Source organism: Haematobia irritans, chromosome 5 (genome assembly GCF_050003625.1).
Source record: "Haematobia irritans isolate KBUSLIRL chromosome 5, ASM5000362v1, whole genome shotgun sequence".
Lineage (NCBI taxonomy): Eukaryota > Metazoa > Arthropoda > Insecta > Diptera > Muscidae > Haematobia > Haematobia irritans.
In genome coordinates this window covers 166422441-166447093 of record NC_134401.1, presented here as the reverse complement: position 1 = coordinate 166447093, position 24653 = coordinate 166422441, and the positions used below count along the sequence as shown (strand labels likewise).

Below are 24653 nucleotides of genomic sequence, written 5' to 3'. Positions count from 1 at the left end.
CATGTTCAGATTTTTTAATACATATTTTTTTATGTTATAATTGCACAAAAATATGTTTTTTTTGTATTATATAATGACTTATCTGTACATCCATGTCTGACTTCCTTTTCCTTTTTACAGGCCCTAATTAATACATTTGTATATATCTTTTTCCCTATAATGAGGATGAAACTCTAGTTTTTTTCCCCAAGCTATTTGCTTATATACTTACATACATGTGGTCAAATGTATGTTATTTATTTTGGCCTTAAGTCTATTTGAAGTCATCCACTTAATGTGGCCAAAAACATTTAATTATATATCGCCGACATGGCCATACGCATGTATCAAAAAACTAATTACGAGGGATGTATTGTAAAAAAACATTAAGAACTCATTATGTGAAGTGAATCTTTAATGTGGGCGCTTTAATATAAAATCAAATGAGAAGAGAGCTAATATGAAAATGTAACCGACTGATTGATACCCTAAATAAAACCTACACAGAAAAATATAGCACCAAAATATTTCCAATTAAAAAGTGGATTAAAGTCAATTCAATTTATACAATTAACTTGTTAATCAAATAAAAAATGAAGTCAATGAAAAAAAAAAATAATTTTTAAAATTTTAATTAAAATATTTATTAATTATTGAAATTTTAGTTAAATAAAATATTTCGAAATAAAAAATATTTTATTCCGAATAATTACTTTTATCATATACTGTTCAGTGATTCATACAATTTCTAAATCGGAAAACTCACACGAAATTAATGACCAGAACATTATTTCATCTAAAGGAAAAATAATTATAAATAAATAAACAATAAATAATTGAATGTCTGAATTGACAAAAATACAAAATTTAAGCCTAATGGAAATAGTCCGAAGCAATTAATTAATTTTTCAGTCAAGTATATTTTTTGTTTCTAATTAATTTTGTCATTGATAATATCATTTTCGTGATTGAAGTTTGATTTCAATTAAACAATTAATTTGATCAATTAATTTAGTGATTGCATTAGACAAAAATTTTTTCTATGTAGTGAATAAATATACAACAATTTGGTAGACATCATTAAAAATGAAACTTCTCGTGTAAAAATTGAAAAAATCTAATTTGATATGTCTAAAAAAATATATATTGGGGCAAAATTTCATGGGGATTGTATTCATAGCGCTTTTTTCTATATTTCAACTTTTTAAGAATTTAGAAAAATAGACTTTTTGAATTCGTATCGAAAAATCTATTTCCTGACATTAACCTTTTATTAATTATTCCCCAAAACTTGAAATAGAACACCAAAATTAGTTGAGCCATTTTGGGCCTTATTTTCCCTTTTTATTTGAGGCTCATGAAATGGGTCATGTTTTAGACCCATAACCTAACTCTTCAAATTTTTTATTATTTATACTTTTCCGTTACCACTAAAGTCTATTAAATTCTTGTTGAAGTGTTTGATGAGCTTCGTCCACAATGAACTTAGCTCTTAGCTAACATTATCTCTTTTAATGCGTATTATTACATTAATAGAAAAACTATGGTTAGGCCTTAAGTATAAAAGAAATATTTCCCACAAATAAAAACAAAATTATTCCGACAAGACCTTGAACTTTTTTCTTAGATTTCCTCTATATTCCTTCTTATTTATTTGTTATTAAGTAATATCCTCTTCCGACTAACTTGAAGCTATAGATATTTCCTTAAATTTTTTTCTTGAATTTCTTATACACTTTTGCTGTAGCCTAGAGAAAAAAGCAGAAAAAACAAATACAAAATCATATTTTGTGGATACGTATACCGGAAAATACCAATATGGCTGCTTATCAAAAGGAAACCATTTTACAAGCCCACATACAGACAAACACCGAGAGATATACACTCATCCAATGGGCAAAGAGAATAAGGATGTCAGCTTTGGAGGGAAGCAAATGAAGAGATGAGATTCGTTTTTTTTTTCATTTTGGAATTGCGTTTTAATTTTTCAATCAAATAATAAAACAACAGACCGCAACAGTAACAGATACGCAAAGGGAAGGAAACACTAACACCAGGATATTGAAAAAAAGAAAACAAAAACAAGAAGAGAAAAAAATTCTTTACAAATTGAAAATCAACAACCCCTTTTTTTGAGGAGATCATCTAAATATAATAGCAAAGGAGTTTATTAAGTTCTGCTCATTTACAAACAAAAAGACCACATAATCTCACCTCCCTTATGTCTATGGATAAATGGATGGGTGATTGTATCCTTCTCGTTGCTATATAGCAAAACGACTGTGTTATTTTTTAAATGAAGATCCATTAGCGAGATAGCCTTAAAAAAAAGAATACAAAACAAAATAAAAGAGAACAGAAGGAAAAAAACAAAGGACACCTTTAATATAAATGTGTGGCAACTTTTTTTTTATATGCATCTAAACGGTGTGCAAATATCTCAATTATCATTTTAACATATGTGATTGTACACACACATAGAGACACACTCAAATCTCAGAATGCATATGCAAACAGAGCAGCCGTTCTTTGTAAATTGTTAGCTCTCTCTGTATGTTGCCTTCCCCATTCTTGCTTCTGCTGCTGTCCTGGACTTTATTGCACAATAACTAAATTAAGTGTCTTTTGAACTGTCATTGCCCATACTCACAAACATACACTCTTACTCTAATATCTCTCAATTTATACATAGTTGTATAGTGGTATAAAGGTACGCCTCTCTATCATACTCATCATCACCATCATCCGTATTAGATATACCTTCCTTCCTACATTCTCACTTGGAGAACACTTTAACTCATACAAACACATACGGGGACTAGTTCTCTAACGGTATTTGTGTTTCTTTCAAATATTTAAGTATGAGTGCATTGGTGTATCTTATTATAAAATAATAGCCAGCTTTTTATATGCGCTAAGAGAGAGAGAAGAGACAGGTTTTACTCTCTTCTTTCATACTGCTAGTATACGCAACTTCTCTTCAAGTGATTAGATTTTATTTGAGCTTAAAGGATTTTTGCCTCTTTTTAATGACATTTCGGTTTATTTAATAATGGTGATGTGGGTAATGAATCAAAAAGGATATGCAAAATTATAACAACTCATATTAATTATGAAAGCTGAATCTGATTTCATACACTTAAAGAAAACACTGAGTAGGTTGATGATGAACTTCTAAAACCTAGTCAAACAATCTTCTTCTAGAGATAGAGAGAGGCTTAATTTGCAATTCTAAAGAATTTCTTTTGAGGTAATATTTGGTGTCGTTTGTTTTGCATTATTATTGTAATAAATTAAAATTGTTCGCATTACACAGAAAATAAAAATAGCGAGCTCACACTAAAAAAAATTATTTGGAACCAAAGATTTTCACATTCCTTTAAGGATTTTTGTATTGAATCCGAGCCAAAGATGCTGTTACTTTAAAATTAAACTAGGAACCACACGCAAAGAAAAAAAACGTTTGGAAAACGTGTACCGAAAACGTTTTTCTTTTGTTAGAGTTTTTTGAATTGCTTCGAAAATTTTAAACTTTTATCACCAAAAAAATTCGTTTGTTACAAAATTTTTATTTTTTCAATAAAAAAAGTTATTTTTGAAACAACAACACAGTCCATTTCGTTTATATCAAACACTGTTCTTTTCCGACTTTAGGTCTTTAATAAGACACAGTTTACAGTTCAAAATTTAATATACTACAATGTAATGTTGAACATTTTTTCGGAATCTTCCGAAAATATCTGGAATATATGTAAAAAAAAACAAAAGCAAAAAAAAAAACTTTGGCCGAAGCAGGGATCGAACCCACGACCCTTGGCATGAGAGTCGGACGTAGCTACCACTGCTCCACGGTGCCAAACTAAATGTTTGTTTCTGTTAAATAAACTTTGTTTATTCGGTTCGTGGGCGCCGCAAGCTATGCTATATAAATATAACTTATATGGATATTTATCTATTGATGACCATAACAGGTACATAGCTCAGTGGTTAGTGTGTTGGCTTACAAAGTGCATGGTCCGCGGTTCGATTCTCCGTCCAGGCGAAAGGTAAAAAAATTTTAAAAAATTTATAAAATCGTATAATTTCTTCTACATTGTTGGTATTACAGAAAAAGGTGCTAAGAACTAAAAAACTTCGTGGAAGTGAGAAAGATGTGAGGGAAAATGCAATTAGCCAGAAAAAAAATTTTTTGAGTTAGTCTTTATGAAATTGTTTTTACATCCTGGAAAAGAATAAACGTTTATCACAAAAAGTATATACTTTTCTTCCAAATACACTTCCTTTCAATGAAAAGCAAATGAGAAACGAACTTTGTTTGTCTAAAATTTCGTTTGGGAGGAAAGAATTATTTTTTTGCGTGCAGACCTCATTATAATCACTGGTTCTAATAGGTTGCATTATCTTTTATATTAGGTCAATATTTTTTAGTACACATACAATCCAGAAAATGTTTAAATATTTGACATTTGAAAATTCCACATCCGCCAAGAGGTTGCTATAAAATATATTTGCTAGTAGAAATCGAGAAAAATAATGAACGTTTTAAAGATGTTTCTTATTTGTTGAAATTAAATAGCTTCGCAACTGAAAAACTAATAATCAATATCAATGCTTAAACAGAGGACTTCTGCCCTATGACAAGGCCAGGAAAGATGCCTCTGATCCAATCTAGTACCGCTTCCTGATCCTAAAATACTATTTCCACTGTTATTTTTTGGTGACACTTGTTTTACTGGGATATAACAAAAAGAACAGAATAAAAACTAAATTTCGCCGGACCATATTAAAAGTACCGTAAGAAATTCTTATAATTTGTCACAACCCTTCTATTCTTTTTTGAGCCTAATCCATGGCGTATAACATTTGTGCGGCATGTAAACCCCCAGAGAAGAAATGTGATCACATTTTGTTACTTTTTTACGAAAAACATTTCACATTTTTATCGCAAAAATATTCTTTTTATGTCAAACATAATTTGCGAGAAAATAACATGGTTGCAAGAAATGTGTTAAATTTTTCTCGTGAAAAAGTAACATTATGTTCTTGAAACATATTTGGGGTGATCATATTCCTTTTTGCGTGTATCTGGTGAAAGCAACACAGTGAAATTGGTAGAGCTTCAAGATTTTTATATCCTCCACCATAGGATGGGGGTATATTAACTTTGTCATTCCGTTTATAACACATCGAAATATTGCTCTAAGACCCCATAAAGTATATATATTCTGGGTCGTGGCGAAATTCTGAGTCGATCTGAGCATGTCCGTCCGTCCGTCTGTTTAAATCACGCTAACTTCCGAACGAAACAAGCTATCGACTTGAAACTTTGCACAAATAGTTGTTATTGATGTAGGTCGGATGGCATTGCAAATGGGCCAAATCGGTCCACTTTTACGTATAGCCCCCATATAAACGGACCCCCAAATTTGGCTTGCGAGGCCTCTAAGAAAAGCAAATTTCATCCGATCTGGCTAAAATTTGGTACATGATGTTGGTATATGGTCTCTAACAACTATGCAAAAATTGGTCCATATCGGTCCATAATTATATATAGCCGCCATATAAACCGATCCCCAGATTTGGCTTACGGAGCCTCTAAGAGAAGCAAATTTCATCCGATCTGGTTGAAATTTGGTACATGGTGTCAGCATATGATCTCTAACAACCATGCAAAAATTGGTCCACATCGGTTCATAATTATATATAGCCCCCATATAAACCGATCCCCCGATTTGGCTTGTGGAGCCCCTAAGAAAAGCAAATTTCATCCGATCCGGCTAAAATTTGGTACATGGTGTTGGTATATGGTCTCTAACAACCATGCAAAAATTGGTCCACATCGGTCCATAATTATATATAGCAGCCATATAAACCGATCCCCAGATTTGGCTTGCGGAGCCTCTAAGAGAAGCAAATTTCATCCGATCGGGCTGAAATTTGGTACATGGTGTTAATATATGGCCTCAACAACTAATGCAAAAATTGGTCGAAATCGGTCCATAATTATATATAGCCCCCATATAAACCAATCCCCGATTTGACCTCCGGAGCCCCTTGGAAGAGCAAAATTCATCCGATTCGGTTGAAATTTGGTACGTGATGTTAGAATATGGTATCCAACAACCATGCAGGAATTGGTTCATATCAGTCCATAATTATATATAGCCCCCATATAAACCGATCCCCAGATTTTACCTTCGGTGCCTTTCGGAGAAGCAAAATTCATCCGATCTGGTTGAAATTTGGTACATAGTGGTAGTATATGATATTTAACAACCATGCCGAAAGTGGTCCATATCAGTCCATAATCATATATAGCCCCCATATAAACCGATTCCGAGATTTTGTTTTGGAGCCACTTGGAGGAGCAAATTTCATCCGAGTCAGTTGAAATTTGGTACATTGTGCTACTATATGGCCGTTAACAACCATGTCTAACTAGGTCCATATCGGTGTATAATTATATATAGCCCTCAGATAAATCGATCCCTAATCATACAAAAATTGGTCCATATCAGTTCATAATTGTATATAGCCCACATAAAAGCCACCCCCATATTTCAATTCTGGCTCTCTACGTACCGTGCAAAAGTCCATATGGATTCGTAATTATTTGTAGACTTACGTATACATACCTTTTTTGTCTAATATATACAACGTATAGACTAACTAACAATTTAGAAAACGATGTTAAGAAGTTTTAAGATACCACAAGCCGGACTATCGACTTACAAGAAGGTAGTGACTCCAAATCGAGATGATAAACAAAATACGACGGCCAAAGCGCGATCCCGGAGGCTGTAAACGAAGATGCTGACGAAGTTTGACTGCGTGGTAATGGACGTCAAAGCCGACTACCAGCAGCTTCCGGGACAGGAGTTTTATACGACAAAAGGAAGGGGAAAGGTGGCAGATATTTTCAAGCACATAAAACTGTCAAAGTTCGCAAAGAAATATCTGGTTTGGCAAACCATCTGTACCTGTGGCTTGAAAAGCACCATTTTCATAGCTTCCGGGACTGTCAACCAGATTTGGCATCTTGCCATTACGGTAAAAAGGCCATGGAGTGGTACGCCGCCAACAACGTGCATGTGGTTCCCATGGACAAGAACCCTACCAACACGCCAGAGCTCCGCCCAATTGAGAAATACTGGGCTATTGTCAAGCGGAACCTAAAGAAGACCAAAAAAACTGCTAAGGGCGAGCAGCAGTTCAAGGCAAACTGGCTTTCTGCGGCGAAGAAGGTGGACAAGGTGGCTGTACAAAATCTGATGGCAGGTGTCAAGCGTGAGGCCCGGCAATTCGGATTTGGAAAAGCGAAAGCCTAAGTGAATATTTTTCCTGAATTTTATACTAATTGAACTTGAAAAAGAAATTTAATTTGATTTTTTAAATAAACGATTTCACCGATTTATGGTTTCCCAAAAAATGTCTTTGTTTTTAAGAAGCAGCTTCTTTGACTCGGAATCAATACTAAAATTCTTAATGGAAGGTCAACATCTTTGAATTGAAATAAACCTTTTGTGAGTGTGTCATATAAAAACTCATAGTGTGAAAACATCGACTTTCGAAAAATCGAAAGTCCATTGGTTAAATTTTTTTTTTTGTGTGATTACTGAAGATTTAATGAGACAAATTTCGGCTTAATATATACCAATGTTATTAATTTTCACAGTTTCTTCTATCTAACTATTATCCATTTTGTCGTCTCAAATGATCTCCATTAACTTGTAATATTTTCCTTTACAGCAAAGCTGTGAACTCGAATTGTTTACTTCATGGCAGATGACACTTCAAAATTAGATCCTGGATTTGCCGCTACTCTGGTAAGTTCAATTATCTAATGTGAGAATAAAGAATGACATAGTCCTAGTACTCATCCCCTTTGGAAACGAACAAATTCCCTAATGTCGGCTCTTTAGAACAAGATGCTGAACAAAAACTCAATTAACCACTAAGATAGTTGATAAAACCCAGATATGTAGAACGATATACGATGTTGAAATGTGTGTTAACACAATCCAAATCTCCGTAATCTGTTTGTCTATTACCGCTACCATTACAACAATGGAGGCTGCAAGTCAAGTAGAATTAATGCCAGTAAACATATGAACACACACACATGCATGTACTCACTCACAAAAGACTCTCTTTTTTTTAATGACATCACTATCACATCTACATAAAGAGAATTAAACCACAAAGCCTTGTAGAACCAAAAGGTTTTCACACTATTTCGCAAATTTTCGGTAGGATGAAAATAAAAACAGCTTAACACAAGAGTCTCTCTAAGGATACAATTCAAGCTATAATGGATGGATGGATGACAAACAAATGCTACAGCACGCGCTCTTTGGATAAACAGCAGTCCGTTACCACCACCTAGGGATGTTGACATCAATTGGAAATGGGATTTTTGTGGTTCTCTCTCACTCTGGTTCTCATTGTTTATGTCTCTCTTTGTTCATTGTATTTGAGTCTCTCTCTCTCTCCCTTGCTAAGAATTTGATTACAAAGGATTTTTTTCATAATCCCAATCGAGATTTTAGAATTGAGATATCAATCGAAACTCCGCCTTATTTTTCAAACAGAGATTGAGAGAGTGAGAGTTCTTTGTTGTTGACCTCACCAAAATAACAACAACCACCATGGTAAACTTGTTTCCAATTTGAATTTCCCCTACTTTGAGCCCATATATATGAATGATTATGAACAGCAAGGAAATCAGCCAACAGCAAAGGCAGCAACAACCACTTTGTAAACTCAGTCATTGAATACACCGTCTCTGTAGATAGATGTCCGTCCATCCTATGGCCAGAGTGAATGTTGAAGTTGCTTCTGTGCCACAATTTATGGGGTTCCGTGTTTATTGCTACCTTTGCTTTAAGACAGAACGTAACGTAGCTTTTTTTGGCGCTTCGCTTAGATTTGAAAACGGTTTTTAACGACGCGCTTGAACTTTTTTGGTGTGGAAAGTTTGTGGATTTCCCTTTCCTTGTGATCAGTGTAGAGTGTTCGTGTGAGTGTGTGTCTCTGTGTGTGCACAATCAAATAATTAATCGCCAATTTATTAAGCTAAGCAAAGCAAAAAAAAACAGAAACGAAGAAATAACTTACGGTAGTTGTAGACCTTATATGACTTGGATTAATTTATTAAAATTTGGCAAAACTTGAGATGACAAGTGGATTAACTAATTACAATTAACAACAACAGCAATACCATAAAAAGGAAATACCAATTATAAGAAAAAAATAAAAAACAACCTTAAAAAAGCTTTTAGTGGAAAAAAACCAAGAAATTATAAAAAAAAGTTTAGTGATATTTTTTTTCAAAAATATTAAAAAAAAAATGAAACAAAATTAAAATCATCTCAAAAAAATTAAATTAATTTAAAAAGAAAATAAAAAAAATATTTTTCTTTAATCTTTAACACAAAATCTAAATAAAAATGGACATTAAAACCACTCCTCCACCGAATCAAACCGCTTCGGCACCGGCCAACAATGTCCCTGGTGTTTCTTCACCTCCCACTACACCTCCTTCACCAATGGCCTCGGCCGTCGCTGCTTCCATAAGCGGTTTAAGCGATGTTCAGAAACAAACTTTTCAACATATTTTCGAAAAATTGGTTGTCAATAGCGGCGGCTCTGCCAAGGTTCCACCCAAGCAATATGAATATTTTCGTAATCTTTTGCAAAATGTCCGTGATCCGAAAAATCTTCAAATGATTGTGGAGAAATTCAAAAATCTTGAACATTTGGATAGTCATGCTTTGCAAAATGGAAATAAAAATGCTGTCGTAATTGAAGGTAAATGGATAATTTTGAGAAAGGAAAAGGAAATGACACTGACGATTGGTAAAGCCGTCGGATTTTTGTTTTGTTGGGTGTAATACTAATCAAATCACTCATTTTTTTCTATGTGTATTAAAATGTTGGTGAAATAACAGAACATAAACAAAATGTTTACATGCATAGATTGATTTTTCCGAAAGGGAATTTTGGAAAACCAAATTTTTGCAGTAAAAAATTACTTGAAAACAATTGCATAAATTTTCTTATAGTCTAAAAAGCTCGTCGGGAACTATCTTATTTTGGTCTTATTTTTTTTTTGTTTTTGTTTGTTCGCGTAGCACACGACCAAAAATTTAAGCAAAAGACAAATATTTTAAAAATATTTAATGAGCTTAGTATTAATATATTTGCTAAATGGGAGTTATATAGAAATCATAACCAAAATGGCCAAGGTTTTACATTGAATAATTTGGACCCAATCAGAGGACGCCAATTACAAATTTGATACAAACGAATGTGTCATAATATCTGGAAAGTAAGGCCCACCGTGGAGCAATGGTTAGCATGCCCGCCTTGCATACACAAGGTCGTGGGTTCGATTCCTGCTTCGACCGAACACAAAAAAATTTTTCAGCGGTGGATTATCCCACCTCAGTAATGCTGGTGACATTTCTGAGGGTTTCAAAGCTTCTCTAAGTGGTTTCACTGCAATGTGGAACGCCGTTCGGACTCGGCTATAAAAAGGAGGTCCCTCGTCATTGAGCTTAACATGGAATCGAGCAGCACTCAGTGATAGGAGAGAAGTTCACCAATGTGGTATCACAATGGACTGAATAGTCTAAGTGAGCCTGATTGATCAGGCTGTCACCTAACCTAACCTAAGGCCCACTACGTTTCGGAGAATATAGGATCCATAATTTTTCTATTTCTTTCTCTTTTAAGTTTGAGTTTTGGAACAATTGATACTAGCAGTTAACTCCTTCGATTCTGTCTACAGAATAAATTCTTAAACCCCCACCTAAAGCCGTCCACTTATTCCACTTTAAAATCACGTTAGCTTACTTGGGATTCCGTCCATGGAAGAAAGTCTTAAAGCCCGGTCGAACTCCCGCCACTTTATCACCTTGGATTTGCGATAGCCCACATTGAACTCTGATCTTAGGAAAAAGTATTAATCAAAAGTCTTAATTTGCAATCATGTTAGTCTACTTTGGACTTGCAAAACCATGAAACTCCACCAAGGGCCGTCCACCCTTATCATTTCAAGTTCACGTTAGCCCACTTTGGTTCGATCAAAAAGGACATTTAGGTTAATTTTCATATGAAATGTTGGGGGTTATTTTCATAGTGTTAACGTAGCCCAAAACTAAAATAAAGTTACACTCCAAAAAACGCAAATATTTTAGGATTTTTTTCCAAAAAATTTATTGGAGTCCTTCTGTTTTAGGAAGTCAGGCAAATTTTCATGGAGCTCATATACATACACGGACGAAAAAGACTGTTTTTCATATGTTTGGGTGTAAAAATTTTATGTTTGGAACTCAAATTTTTTAAAACAATATTTTTGAGTGCAAGTATACAATACTCATAAACTAGCATAACATGTTTGGGACATATATGTTAATATGTTAGAACATATTATGTTTGGGACATAAAATGTTTGTAAATATAATATTCTTAGATACAAACATATATTAATTTGGAAATAGCCTATAAACATATATGTGTTTAGAAAGAGAGACCTATAGAGTATGCTGCAAGTAAAATAGTGGAAGTAACCAATTGGCGCCTTAAACATATATCCACACAAAGAAAATTTCATTAAAATTTTTTTCTACCTGTGTATGCCCTAAGATGAAACATAATGTGTTTGAACAATACGAACAATATTTTGTTGGACCCATCCTGAAAATATGTATGCTTGAAACACAATTTGTTTGGGGTATATGTTTTTTTTTTAGGGTGCACCAAGGGCCTTCCACCCTTATCATTTCCAAGGACATTTAGGTTAATTGTCTCTTGAAATGTTGGGGGTTATTTTCATAATGTAAACGGGCTCCCAAAATAAAATGAAGTTACACACCAAAAACGAAAATATTTTACAAAAAAAAATTTTTTTGGTGTCTACTCTTTTAGGACGTCAGCCAAATTTTCATGAAGCCCGTATTCATAGCGCCTTGAAAGACATCTTCTATTTCTGAAGCCTTTTTAGCAAAATACTAAATCCAACAAATTTAAAGGCGATTTCATTAATTTTAAAGAATTTCTTTAAAAATATTGAAGCCAAGTTCACTTTAGTCAAAGAAAATTTTCTTGCATGCGAATGTTATGAAAATGCATGGTGTTATGAAAATGGGTCCCAAGAAAATGAGCCCCAAAACCCCAATTAAATAGGACCATAGAAGTATAACTGCGCTTCATAATGAATTTGAGACTCAACAAAATGCAAATGAATCATGAAAATCGAACTCAGAATACAATTTTGGCTTATTTTATTTTTTGATTTAAAAGACTTCAAACGGTCTGTTTCCAATCCCAGAATGCAAAAATAGGCCCCACTTGAAAACGAAGCCCAATCCCAAATTTTGGGTTTTATTTTCATTTGAAATATTGGAGTTTATTTTCATAATACAAACGGGTCCCCAAAAATAAAATGAAATTACTCCCCAAAAACCATAAAAATTTGGTGTTGTTCTTTTCTATATTAATTTTTATGGTCTTACTTCATTTAGATTTTGGGGTTAATTTTCATGGGTGTCATATTCATAGCGGCCACATTTTTAAAACGAATTACCTAACTCTGAGGACAAAATGAAAAGAATATCGATGTTTGGACATGCAAAATACCAGAGAAATGCATCTTCTATGCTAAGGAAAATTCGAATTTGCATCCCAGCAAAAAAAGCGTCGCCAAAAAAGTAATGAAAATGTTCTTTTTGGATCCGGAAGTGGCGCAGAAGCGATGAATTTAACATGGGCTTGTCATAGGATGGAAGTCCTCCATTTCAACAGCCGTTGCACTTAATTTGCATCACTTCTTTAGGTGTGATCCGAATTCAATGTTTTGGATGTAAATTAAAAAAGTCTGTGATATTTTGTCAAAAAATTATTTTTATAATTTTTTAAAATTTTTAATGGTTCTAACGCTTGTGGGAAACGTTTGACCTCAAATATTTTCAAAAATTCACAATTTTTTCAGATTGGATTTAGCATTTTTTTTCAATAAAATTTAAATGATTTGTACCATTTTATGAATTCTTACTCTGTTTTTAAACTATTTGAAACAAAAAAAGTTAAAATTACCCATTAAAAGTATGAAAAACCAAGATAAAAAATATTGAATTAAAAGAACTTCCTGGGTAGTTAAAATAAAGAACATCATTGGGAGTGTATCTTCTGGAAGTGCTTTTAAAGTAGTGCCTTTGGAAGAACTTCCAAATTTTTTTGCTGGGAGTTTAAGGACAAGAACTCTTTGGTATCACGACAATATTTTTTCAGTGCATATAAAAGATAACTCGAGCTTATGACAAGCTATAATGTATAACCCATAATCAATACCAAAATCATAAGAAAATAAAAAAAAAAAATTCCAAAGGAATTTATTTATTTTTCTACTTAAAATATTAAAATAATTTATTACCCCTAAAATCCTTTCAATTAAATGTAGCCCCTAAAAATTCATCCAACTGTGAAAATCTTCCAAAACTTGGCATCACTGGTTGTGAGATGTTACAAGGCCTTTGTAAAAAAAGTAGGTCAAAATTAAACTAAACAAAAAACTAAACAAAAACCAGATTAAGTCGAGATAATAAATTAACCCATAAATGCGCACTGTATATTTTAAGACACAACCAGACAAAAATGGCTACTTCTTAAACATTTGAACAAATTCTATGAAATTAAGTTTCTTGCACTTAGAACATTATAACGCTATTTCTAAAAATATGTTTTTCCTGCAAATTTTTAGTACTTCTGAGTAATTTGCAGTCAAAACTGAAAATCGTCCAAAAAATTAAAAAAAACTACAAATTGGAAGTTATATAATATTTACCAGCGATGAAAGTAATTTTGGGGAAAAACTGTGTAGTGTAAAAATATCTCTATTCTCTACTCAAATCAAATTGTTTATTTGTAAATAAAAACTTAGATATTCTTTTTAAGATTTTTTAAATATTTTTTTTTTTTTCAAAAAAAAAACCAACAAATTTTCTTTTTTTAAATGTGGTACGCAAATTATCTTTTTTACCATTTTTCTTATTATATATTTTTCGGAGGAATAGGTGATCTTGTGCATTTAAGGATAAAATTAGGATTTATAAATTATTTCAAGTATTAACAAATGGAGAGCTCCAAATTAAATAGTTTTTCTAGGATGTTTTAAATGGGACGTTCCTGAGCTTTACACATTTTTTTTATTTATAAGCAATTTTTATATTAAAATAATTTTATGTGTATATAATATATATTATATAAAATTATAATTTTTCCATTTACCAATGACCTAACTGGTTATATATTCAACAGAAATGACAGACATTTCCAAATATGTATATCAGATATTATAAATTATCAAACCACTTTGTTTCTTGGTTGTGCTACTTACGAACATGCTACACTATTAGGCTAATAATATTTTCTAATAAAATTAATTAAACATTAAAAAAGGTATTAGCAATTAACCATTTTTAAATCAACATTATAAAATGCTTTTATAATTATTACTTAGCCAGCCATACAAGTTATCGGATCATACAAAATGCAAAAAAAAAGAAAACCTCTATTAATTTGTTTATAGAACATTAGAATTGCATGTCAAGCAACATGCAGCAATTAGTGCGACTACTTTACATGCCCATGCATTTTAACGCTAATCACATCAAATTAAAGTTGCCGGAAAAAAAAATTCACCACAGAAAACTGAATCCTGCAAATCTTTGTAAAATTCTACAAAAAGTCGTCTAAAAGCAAATGGTCATGTGAATGACCACCACCAGAAGCTATCATTCATATCCTTTGACAGAGTATTTCTAAAGTGATTTAATTAAGTGAAATGGCATATAAACACGCATTTAAATTTCAAAACCCCTACGAAATGACTAACAAGAGAAACTGCTCTGGCCAGGACTCTGTAACTGAGCACAAACGATATTCTTCCTGTGGCAGAGTAAAACAAGCAACACGTGCATACATTTACATGTTGTCAACATTGTTTAATAACAGAGAGCCCTAGGAATGCAAAATAGCTGATTACTTCCTTGCCAACTTCCAAACATATCCTTTGGAACAATTAGTAAAAGAAATTATTTTACAATGCAATCATTTGAAAATTAAAAGTAATTATAGAGTAATTTTCATATAGCTACAACAACATCAGCAACAGCAACAACACAAAACGTTAAAAATCTACATGAATATTTGCAAAATGCCAAAAATACTATGGGGTAGCACTTTGCTTATAGAATGTAAATAAATTTGAAATTAAACAAATGCAAATGGCCGAATCTTATATACACTCCACCAAGGATTGTAAACACGGTAGGCAAATTTATTTCTTTACAAAATTTTGTCAAAAATTTATTTTTTTACAAAATTTTGTCAAAAATTTATTTCTTTACAAAATTTTGTCAAAAATTTATTTTTTTACAAAATTTTGTCAAATATTTCTTTAGAAAATTTTGTAAAAATTTTATTTCTATAGAAAATTTTTTCAAAATTTTATTTCTATAGAAAATTTTTTCAAAATTTTATTTCTATAGAAAATTTTGTCAACATTTTATTTATATAGAAAATTTTGTCAACATTTCATTTGTAAGGAAAATTTTATTTCTAAAGAAAATTGTGTAGAAATTTTATTTCTATAGAAAATTTTGTCAAAATTTTTTATTCTATAGAAAATTTTGTCAAAATTTTATTTCTATAGAAATTTTTGTAAAAATTTTATTTTTATAGAAAATTTTGTCAAAATTTTATTTCTATAGAAAATTTTTTGAAAACGTTATTTCTATAGAAAATTTTGTCAAAATTTTATTTCTATAGAAAATTTTTTCAAAATTTTATTTCTATAGAAAATTTTGTCAAAATTTTATTTATATAGAAAATCTTGTCAAAATTTCATTTATAAAGAAAATTTTTGTCAAAATTTTATTTCTATAAAAAATTTCGTCAAAATTTTATTTCTATAGAAATTTTTGTAAAAATTTTATTTTTATAGAAAATTTTGTCAAAATTTTATTTCTATAGAAAATTTTTTCAAAACGTTATTTCTATAGAAAATTTTGTCAACATTTTTTTCTATAGAAAAAATTTATTTATATTGAAAATTTTGTCAAAATTTCCAAGAAAAATTTTGTCAAAAAATTAGTTCCATAGAAAATTTTGTAAAAATTTCATTTCTATAGAAAATTTTGTCAAAATTGTATTTCTATAGAAAATTTTGTTAAAACGTTATTTCATAGAAAATTTTGTCAAAACGTTATTTCTATAGAAAATTTTGTCTACATTTTTTTCTATAGAAAAATTTTATTTCTATTGAAAATTTTGTCAAAATTTCATTTCCAAGAAAAATTTTGTCAAAATTTTAGTTCTATAGAAAATGTTGTTAAAATTTTAGTTTTATAGAAAATTTTGTAAAAATTTCATTTCTATAGAAAATTTTGTCAAAATTTTGTTTCTTTAAAAAAATTTGTAACAATTTTATTTTTATAGAAAATTTTGTCAAAAGTTTAATTCTATAGAAATTTTTTGTGAAAATTGTACTTCTATAGAAAATTTTGCCAAAATTTTAGTTCTATAGAAAATTTTGTCAAAATTTTAGTTCCATAGAAAATTTTGTCAAAATTTTATTTCTATAGAAAATTTTGTAAAAACGTTATTTCTATAGAAAAATTTGTCAACATCTTTTTCTATAGAAAAATTTTATTTCTATTGAAATTTTTGTCAAAATTTTATTTCCAAGAAAAATTTTGTCAAAATTTTAGTTCTATCGAAAATTTTGTCAAAATTATAGTTTTATAGAAAATTTTGTAAAAAATTTATTTCTATAGAAAATTTTGTCAACATTTTAGTTCTATAAAAAATTTTGTCAAAATTTTAGTTCTATAGAAAATTTTTTCAAAAATTTATTTTTATAGAAAATTTTGTCAAAATTTTATATCTACAGAAAATTTTGTCAAAATTTTAGTTCTATAGAAAATTTAGTCAAAATTTTAGTTCCATAGAAAATTTTGTCAAACTATTATTTCTATTGAAAATTTTGTCAACATATTATTTTTTTACAAAATTTTGTCAAAACTTTATTTCTATAGAAAATTTGTCAAAATATTATTTCTATAGAAAATTTTGTCAAAATATTATTATTATAGAAAATTTTGTAAACATTTTATTTTTATAAAAAATTTTGTCAAAAGTTTATATCTATAGGAAACTTTGTCAAAATTTTAGTTCTATAGAATTTTTTGTGAAAATTTTAGTTCCATAGAAAATTTTGTCAAAATTTTATTTCTATAGAAAATTTTGTAAAAACGTTATTTCTATAGAAAAATTTGTCAACATCTTTTTCTATAGAAAAATTTTATTTCTATTGAAATTTTTGTCAAAATTTTATTTCCAAGAAAAATTTTGTCAAAATTTTAGTTCTATAGAAAATTTTGTAAAAATTTCATTTTTATAGAAAATTTTGTCAAAATTTTATTTCTATATAGAAAATTTTTTTTCTATAAATAAAATTTCTATATAGAATATTGAAATTTTATTTCTATAAAATTTCTATAAAATTTTCTATAAAATATAAAATTTTCTATCAAATATAAAATTTTCTATAGAAAATTTTGTCAAAAGTTGTATAAAAAATTTTTTCAAAATTGTATTTCTATAAAAAATTTTGTCAAAATTTTATTTATATAGAAAATCTTGTTAAAATTTTATTTGTAAAGAAAATTTCTGTCAAAATTTTATTTCTATAGAAAATTTCGTCAAAATTTTTGTTCTATAGAAAATTTTGACAAAATTTTATTTCTTTAAAAAAATTTGTCAAAATATTATTCCAAAGAAAATTTTGTAAAAATTTTATTTTTATAGAAAATTTTGGCAAAAGCTTATATCTATAGAATTTTTTGTCAAAATTTTAGTTCTATAGAAATTTTTTGTGAAAATTTTACTTCTATAGAAAATTTTGTCAAAATTTTAGTTCTATAGGAAATTTCGTCAAAATTTTATTTCTATAGAAATTCTTTGTGAAAATTTTACTTCTGTAGAAAATCTTGTCAAAGCGCTATTTCTATAAAAAATTTTGTCAACATTTTTTTTCTATAGAAAAATTTTATTTCTATTGAAAATTTTGTCAAAATTTCATTTCCAATAAAAAATGTCTACATTTTAGTTCCATAGAAATTTTTGCAAAAATTTCATTTCTATAGAAAATTTTGTCAAAATTGTATTTCTATAAAAAATTTTGTCAACATTTTTTTCTATAGAAAAATATTATTTCTATTGAAAATTTTGTCAAAATTTCATTTCCAAGAAAAATTTTGTAAAAATTTTAGTTTTAGTTTTGTAAAAATTTCATTTCTATAAAAATTTTATTTCTATAGAAAATTTTGTCCAAATTTTATTTCTATAGAAAATTTTGTCAAAATTTTATTTCTTTACAAAATTTTGTCAAAAATTTATTTTTTTTACAAAATATTGTCAAAATTTCATTTATAAAGAAAATCTTTGTCAAAATTTTATTTCTATAGAAAATTTCGTCAAGATTTTATTTCTATAGATATTCTTTGTGAAAATTTTACTTCTATAAAAAATTTTGTCAAAATTTTAATTCCATAGAAAATTTTGTCAAAATTTTATTTCTATAGAAAATTTTGTCGAAACGCTATTTCTATAAAAAATTTTGTCAACATTTTTTTCTATAGAAAAATTTTATTTCTTTTGAAAATTTTGTCAAAATTTCATTTCCAATAAAAATTTTGTCAAAATTTCATTTCCAAGAAAAATGTTGTCAAAATTTTAGTTCCATAGAAAATTTTGTAAAAATTTCATTTCTATAGAAAATTTTGTAAAGATTTCATTTCTATAGAATATGTTGTCAAAATTGTATTTCTATAGAAAATTTTGTTAAAACGTTATTTCTATACAACATTTTGTCAACATTTTTTTCTATAGAAAAATATTATTTCTATTGAAACTTTTGCCAAAATTTCATTTCCAAGAAAAATTTTGTCAAAATTTTAGTTTTAATTTTGTAAAAATTTCATTTCTATAAAAAATTATGTTGTATTTTTGTTTTTTGTATGAGTCAACTTTTCAAAAAATTAAAAAAGTTCACATTTTTCCCACAGTGACAGTGTTAGTGTATACCCCCCTGCCCCTACCTATAGTAGAGTATATAAAAAACGCAAACTACATGTCACAAATCGTGCATTTGTGTTCCATTCAAAAACGAGGGCATTATAGTTCGTTGTAGCCACCTCCCCCTCCCCCCTCTTTCACTGTTACAAAATAAAAGTTTAATTTTTTAACAAATTCTACCATTTTATAAAATTATAGAGCTTATGTAGCACCATTAATGGAAATGTCCTTTTTGGTCATTATAACCAATTTAGGTGGTTAGTTTGTTTACATTGTTGCTACTGGCCTAGTAGCAGAGATTTGCATGTCCTTTGCCATTCTAATCATCAAATTAAAATGATATTTAATGCACTATGCACTATTGCTTACAAAGACTAGACGTGATTATAATTTTTAATTTTTCTATTCGACGACAAAACTCACGTGATGATGTTGACCCAAATAATTGAGTGAACTAAAATGACCATAAAGAAAAAAAATAGAACAATTTTACGAAATATTATGAATTATTATAAAGCGCTTTCATTGTTTTCAGCTAGATTTACTTAGGGCATTAAAAACAAGAAAAATATGTTCTCCCAGATCTTTCCCATGTTGGGTGTGATCATTTTATGCTTAGTATTAACACTGTGTTTTTAAGTAAAAATAAAATATGTTTTTTTTTATACATTAATTAATAATAAATTGATAAATTTATATATAAATTATATATTTTGTTATCGTAGATAATAATTGAATTTTTTTTCCTTTATTAAACAGATGACGATATATCCCACAAAGAAAGCGTCCGTAAATATGGAAACACAAATCAGACACTAACGCCTCGTCATACCATAGATGCCATCTTGGGTTTAAAGAATCGTCAACATATCGGTGAGAGTAAGTACCTTTACATAAGAAACATTTCCTTTTGAACTCATATCCATATAAGACAGGGTCTCTTATATAAGACAGGGTCTCTTATAAAGGGTGGTTAAAATTTCAGGGGCCGATGTTGATTTTGAATAAAACACAAACTATTTAGGATATTATTGAAATTTTATTTTATTACGATATATTGCTATTACTCAAATATGTATGGAATAAAATATCGGCCAAATGGGCGCCGCGACCTCGGTGGCACACCTTCATCCGATGGTCCAAATTTTCGATGACGGCGAGGCATAATGGAGGTTCTATGCCGTTAATGTGCCGAATTATCTCATCCTTTAGCTCTTGAATTGTTGCTGGCTTATCGACGTACACCTTTTCTTTCAAATAACCCCAAAGAAAAAAGTCCAACGGTGTCAAATCACATGATCTTGGCTGCCAATTGACATCGCCATTACGTTAGAATTGAATTTGTTGCCAAAAGAGCCATTGTTTCGTTAGCTGTGTGGCAAGTGGCACCGTCCTGCTGAAACCACATATCGTCCACATCCATATCTTCCAATTCGGGATATAAAAAGTTCGTTATCATCTCACGATAGCGAACACCATTCACAGTAACTGCCTGACCGGCCTCATTTTGGAAAAAATACGGCCCGATGATGCCGCCAGCCCATAAACCGCACCAAACAGTCACTCTTTGTGGGTGCATTGGTTTTTCGACAATCACTCTTGGATTCTGATTCGCCCAAATGCGGCAATTCTGTTTATTGACGAATCCACTGAGGTGAAAATGTGCCTCATCACTGAAGATGATTTTCTTCGAAAATTGATCATCCACTGTTGCCATTTCTTGGAACCATTCTGCCCATTCACGACGTCCATGGTTCAAATTGAATAGGTCTGAAATAGAGAAATGTCAAATAAAATTCGGAAAAAAAACTTGGCGTTTAGGTGTGGTTCACATTCAACATCGGCCCTTACAATTTAGCCACCCTTTATAAGACAGGGTCTCTTATATAAGACAGGGTCTCTTATATAAGACAAGGTCTCTTATATAAGACAGGGTCTGTTATATAAGACAGGGTCTCTTATATAAGACAGGGTCTGTTATATAAGACAGGGTCTCTTATATAAGACAGGGTCTCTTATATAAGACAGGATCTCTTATATAAGACAAGGTCTCTTGTATAAAACAGGGTCTCTTGTACAAAACAGGGTCTCTTATATAAGACAAAGTCTCTTATATAATACAGGGTCTCTTATATACGACAGGGACGCTTATATAAGGCAGGGTCGCTTATATAAGACAGGGTCTCTTATATAAGACAGGGTCGCTAATATACGACAGGGTTTCTTGTATAAGACAGCGTATTTTATATTTGACATGGTCTTTTATATAAGACAGGATCTGCGGCAGGGTTTCCTGTAGTGAACAAAGTATCATATAGAAGAGGGGATTTTTACAAAAGGCATCGAGTAATCGTTGAGGAAAATCGCTGCAAACTCTTGGTTTTTTAGAGACAGAATCAAAAGACTCATGGGTGGTTAGAGGCAGAATCAAAAGTCTCTTACACTGGTGGTAAGGAGGTGAACTGGTTGTGAACACGGTTGCCATTCGAGTCAAAAGTATTCAACCAAAATTTTGAACCCAAATTCTACCAAACAACTAAAGCTTCTATAGAAAAGTTTGTCAAAATTTTATTTCTATAGAAAATGTTGTTAAATTTGTATTTCTATAGAAATTTTTTTCAAAATTTTATTTCATGAGTGGACAAACCCCTTAACATCAGTGTAAGTGGTAGTGAACAGGGTTGCCACTCGAGTCAAAAATATTCACCTAAAATTTGGAGAACATTCTACCAAACAAATAAATCTTCTATAGAAAATTTTGTCAAATATTTTTTATTTCTATAGAGAAAATTTTGCCAAAATTTTATTTGTATAGAAAATTTTGTCAAAATTTTATTTTTGTAGAAAATTTTATTTCTATAGAAAATGTTGTCAAAATTTTATTTCTATAGAAAAATTTGTCAAAATTTTATTACTATAAAAAAATTTGTCAAAATTTAATTCTATAACGAATTTTGCCAAAATTTTATTTCTACGGAAAAAATTATCAACATTTTATTTCTATAGAAAATTTTCTCAAAATTTTATTTCTATAGAAAATTTTTTCAAAATTTTATTTTTAGGGAATATTTTGTCAATATTTTAGTCTACAGAAAATTTTGTCAAAATGTTATTTTTATAGAAAATTTTGTCAAAATTTTTGGTAGAATTAAAAATTTTTGGTAGAATTCTGCTAACTGTGGTGACCGTGGCTGTGAATCGTTTCAAAGAAAACTGAATACTATAAAGCCCACTCTCCTCAAAATCAAGGACAGAGGATCAAGGATACTCATGACTAGAGAGGCAGCTCTCCTTTAGTGTAAGGATTTGACGTTTGCCAAAGCCACATTTTTTTATATGGATTTTTTTGTTTTTTGCTATTTACAAACTTAATGCTAGAATAAAGTCTAGAAATTAAGTTTATTATTCTACAAAGGCATTACACTGTAGTTGGACTTGTTTACTGAATCCATCACTTTTACCGAAAATATATCTTGATTTAACAAAAAAAAAAAAAAGAAAACACTACAACGATTTAATCATTTTGTAACCTTTCATTAGAAATCATTATTTCGACATTACACCATAAATTCAACGATGACAAATGCCAAACAAACAAGGATTCAAACGACATGGAATAGAATTTTTATAGGCATATACAAGGGTCCAACAAGGAATTTCTTACATATTTTTTTTTGTTTTTTTTTTTGTGAAAATAAGCTCACTAAATTGCTTGGATAGTCAAAGGAAATCAAAGGTCTCCCCTTGCTCTAAATCGAACAAACAGGAAAGTGAACGAAATCACAAATGTCACGTAATCATAATCGTATAAGGTTCATGTCTTTTGCTACAACGATTGTAAATTCGATAAGGGAAAATACAATTTAAATATGGGTTGTTGCAAAAAACCACAAGTCCTATGGCAATTGGAAATAGCGGGTGAAAAAAATAACAAGTTAGCGCCAAAGAGAATTCCTCCTACTTTTTTTCTTTTCGAAGGAATCAACAGTAACGAAGGTCATACAATTATGAATGGCCAACATGTACATAAAGGTGCTAAAATAAAATTTCTAAGTAGAAATTTTCTTTGCTCGGTGAAAGAAAGCTAAAACAGGTGTTTTGGTGAAAAAGAAAATAAACTTGAAAAAATTCATTTGCTTGGCCCAAAGATAAATTCCAAAAGATAAGCTCGCTTCAAAACACCTGCTTATGTATTTACCTTCAAATTTGCCTAAATCCCACATCAGCTTAGGATTATCCATTTCCATTGATTCCATTTGTGGTTTATATTTTGGTGGTTGTGTGTCTATAACAACCAAACCTCCTTCTTTATCACAAAAGCCGATATAAAAGTGTTTGAAATGGGCGTTTTTATGGATTTTATTTGCAATTTAAGTTATTTCTGGTGGTGGTATGAAATGATTGTTTAACCGAATTATCATGAGAAACAAACAAAAAAAACGAAGACAAAATCAAAATTTGTTTGCCTTGTTTAGAAAATGAGAAGAGAAATATGTCTGGTGCCATAGAGAGATGTCACGTCAGCCCTTTTTTTAACTTAACGACTTCGATTTTATGTTTTTTTTTTACTTCAAAGGAGTAAGAGAGTTTCAAAGGAAATTTCTAAGAAAATAGAAGAACTTCAACCAAAATGCCATTGGCAAGAGTTTTTGTGGTAAAGTTTGATTTGATTTTGAAAATGATTATTTTACGAAACGCCTTCACAATATTTGATAAACGAAGGTGTTTACGAAAAGTGCTTTATGAGTTTTGACGCGTCGAAAATTAATTTGATTTTGCAAAATTTGCGAATACTGAAGACGAGAAAGTTGAAAGAGGATTTACTGTCAATGGCCTGGGTTTATATAGCAAATTTCTTTCTTGATTTTAGATGAAATATTTTGGATTGTTTTTCGTCCAAAATATTTCTCTTTTTTAATTTTTCAAATGAAAGTTCTATGATTTTTTCGAGCATAGATTGGAAAAACATAGGACTCTCATTTGAAAATAAAGTTTGAAAAAGCACTTAGAAAACATATTTTTTTTTAAATGTAAAAGAAACGTATTAAAACTTTCTCAATCCCAAAATAATCTAAAATAAGAAGCATGCCACAAATATTGATTTTTCGAGCAATTATAATTCATTATTTGAATGGCAAAAAGTTTGAAAAAGCGCTTAGAAAACATATATTTTTTTAATTTTTATTAAAATTCTAAATGTAAAAGAAACGTATTAAAACTTTCTCAATCCTAAAATAATCTAAAATAAAAAGCATGTCACAAATATTGATTTTTCGTGCAATTATAATTCATTATTTGAATAGCAATGATAATAATTTTAATTGAATTATTTGTGCTTTATTAAAAATATTATCAATCAATTTACAAAACACTAAAACATTTAAATGTTGCCAATTCATTAAAAGTCATTAAATAGCACCAGACGCATAATGTCAGCCAAACGCACACACACTCACTTACCTACATGGGCACTTCCATATCGAACTTCCTTTCATTCGACCAACAATTCGATTCGTTCGATCCATTATTATACG

At 29.9% G+C, this 24653-nt stretch overlaps 1 protein-coding gene across 1 annotated transcript in view; it reads left to right on the top strand.

The window, feature by feature from the left end:
• The first annotated feature begins 9499 nt into the window (after positions 1 to 9499).
• Rx (Retinal homeobox domain-containing protein Rx) overlaps positions 9500 to 24653 on the top strand; it is a 105010-nt gene continuing 89856 nt past the window's right edge. The window contains exons 1-2 of the mRNA XM_075313166.1: positions 9500 to 9789; positions 19879 to 19998. Coding sequence (XP_075169281.1) covers positions 9528 to 9789; positions 19879 to 19998 — 382 coding nt within the window. The 5' untranslated portion in view covers positions 9500 to 9527. The remainder of the gene's footprint in view (positions 9790 to 19878; positions 19999 to 24653) is intronic.